Source organism: Octopus bimaculoides, chromosome 11, assembly GCF_001194135.2.
Source record: "Octopus bimaculoides isolate UCB-OBI-ISO-001 chromosome 11, ASM119413v2, whole genome shotgun sequence".
Taxonomy (NCBI): domain Eukaryota; kingdom Metazoa; phylum Mollusca; class Cephalopoda; order Octopoda; family Octopodidae; genus Octopus; species Octopus bimaculoides.
In genome coordinates, this window is record NC_068991.1 from 60,291,857 (window position 1) to 60,293,339 (window position 1,483).

At 36.3% G+C, this 1,483-nt stretch overlaps 2 protein-coding genes across 3 annotated transcripts in view; one reads left to right on the forward strand and one right to left on the reverse strand.

Moving 5' to 3' along the window:
• LOC106870376 (trace amine-associated receptor 7b) overlaps positions 1-1,483 on the reverse strand; it is a 77,520-nt gene that overhangs the window by 53,332 nt on the left and 22,705 nt on the right. The gene's annotated exons all lie outside the window — the stretch shown is intronic.
• Positions 1-1,483, forward strand: part of LOC106868563 (chymotrypsin-like elastase family member 2A) — a 37,946-nt gene that overhangs the window by 22,648 nt on the left and 13,815 nt on the right. Inside the window, exon 5 of the mRNA XM_052971993.1 lies at positions 103-280. Within this exon, the coding sequence (XP_052827953.1) occupies positions 103-280 (178 nt within the window). The remainder of the gene's footprint in view (positions 1-102; positions 281-1,483) is intronic.

The following is a 1,483-nucleotide window of genomic DNA, read 5'->3' on the forward strand; positions in this document are numbered from 1 at the left end:
ATATATATATTTAAACAAACATACACACATATATACATATATAAACATTTATATACGCTTATATATATATATATATATATATATATATATATATACTTTCAGACACTGGTGACCCGAATGTGTTAAATGAATTGAAAGTAACCATCACCGACAGGAACTCCTGTAATTCAAGTTGGCAAGGATTAATTCTATCCAGTCATATCTGTATCGGAAATGGTGTGACTGGAGCATGCGCTGTAAGTAAGATAATGCATTGCCTTCATTTGACTTCGTTCTTTCTGTACTTTGTTTCTTTGTATGTTTTCTTTTCTAGCATTACGCTTGTGTAACCATAAGATCCAGAAATCTTAAAAGGGAAGTCAAAATGTATCTTCCACTTGTTTCAGTCATTGGACTCCGGACATACTGGAGCTATGGCTTGAAGTGTGTTAAGAGAACAAATCGCCCCAATACGCGCCGGTCGCTCCGATTTGAATTCAAATTCCACCGAGGTCTACTTTACCTTTCATCTTTCCGGGATCGATAAAATAAGTTCCAGTTGAACACTGCGGTCGATGAAATTGATTCATTCCCTCCCCCAAAATTGCTGCCCTTGTGGCAAAATTTGAAACCATTATTATTATTATTATTATTATTATTATTATTATTATTATTATTGTTATTATGGTTATTATTACTGACCGAGGTCGACTTTACCTTTCATCCTTTCGGAGTCGGTAAAATAAGTACCAGTTGAACACTGCGGTCGATGTAATCTACTCATTCCCTTTCCCCATAATGGCTGCCTTTGTGGCAAAACTGGAAATCATTATTATTATGACATCAACGTAAAGCTGGGGTAAAATATACAAAGCCCAGTATACCCATAGCTTGATAAGTGTTCATACATCACAACCATATGTGCACGACACAGTGATCTCATATTATGATAAATAACGCATAACCTTACAGGTGGGGCCCAACTAGATTTTCTTCAGGTCGAGTAGCCCATTCTGCTCAAAAGGTCCCTGAATAACGGTTGTTTAAGGATATATTCAAAGGTGAATTAACCAAACCCCAAAGAATTCCTCTAAACACATGGCTATGATGCTCCCCCCACTACTTCTGCTCGTGATCAGAAATGCACATATCATCATCCACTAAGGGACATGCTCAACTGGTTAAGGTCAAACAATTATTATTATTTGGTCAAATTATTATAAGGTCATATAATTATTATTATTATTGACCGAGGTCGACTTTACCTTTCATCCTTTCGGGGTCAATGAAATAAGAACCAGTTGAACACTGAGGTCGATGTAATCGACTCACCCCCATCTCCCCCAAGCTGCCCTTGTGGCAAACATTTGAAATGAAAATAATCATTATTAATTGATAAATTAATTAATTAAGGCGGCTGGCTGGTATAATCGTGATCACGCCGGAGAAAATTCATAGCAGAAAGAATTATTATTACTTATACTAATTTTAAAGAAAGCGAGCC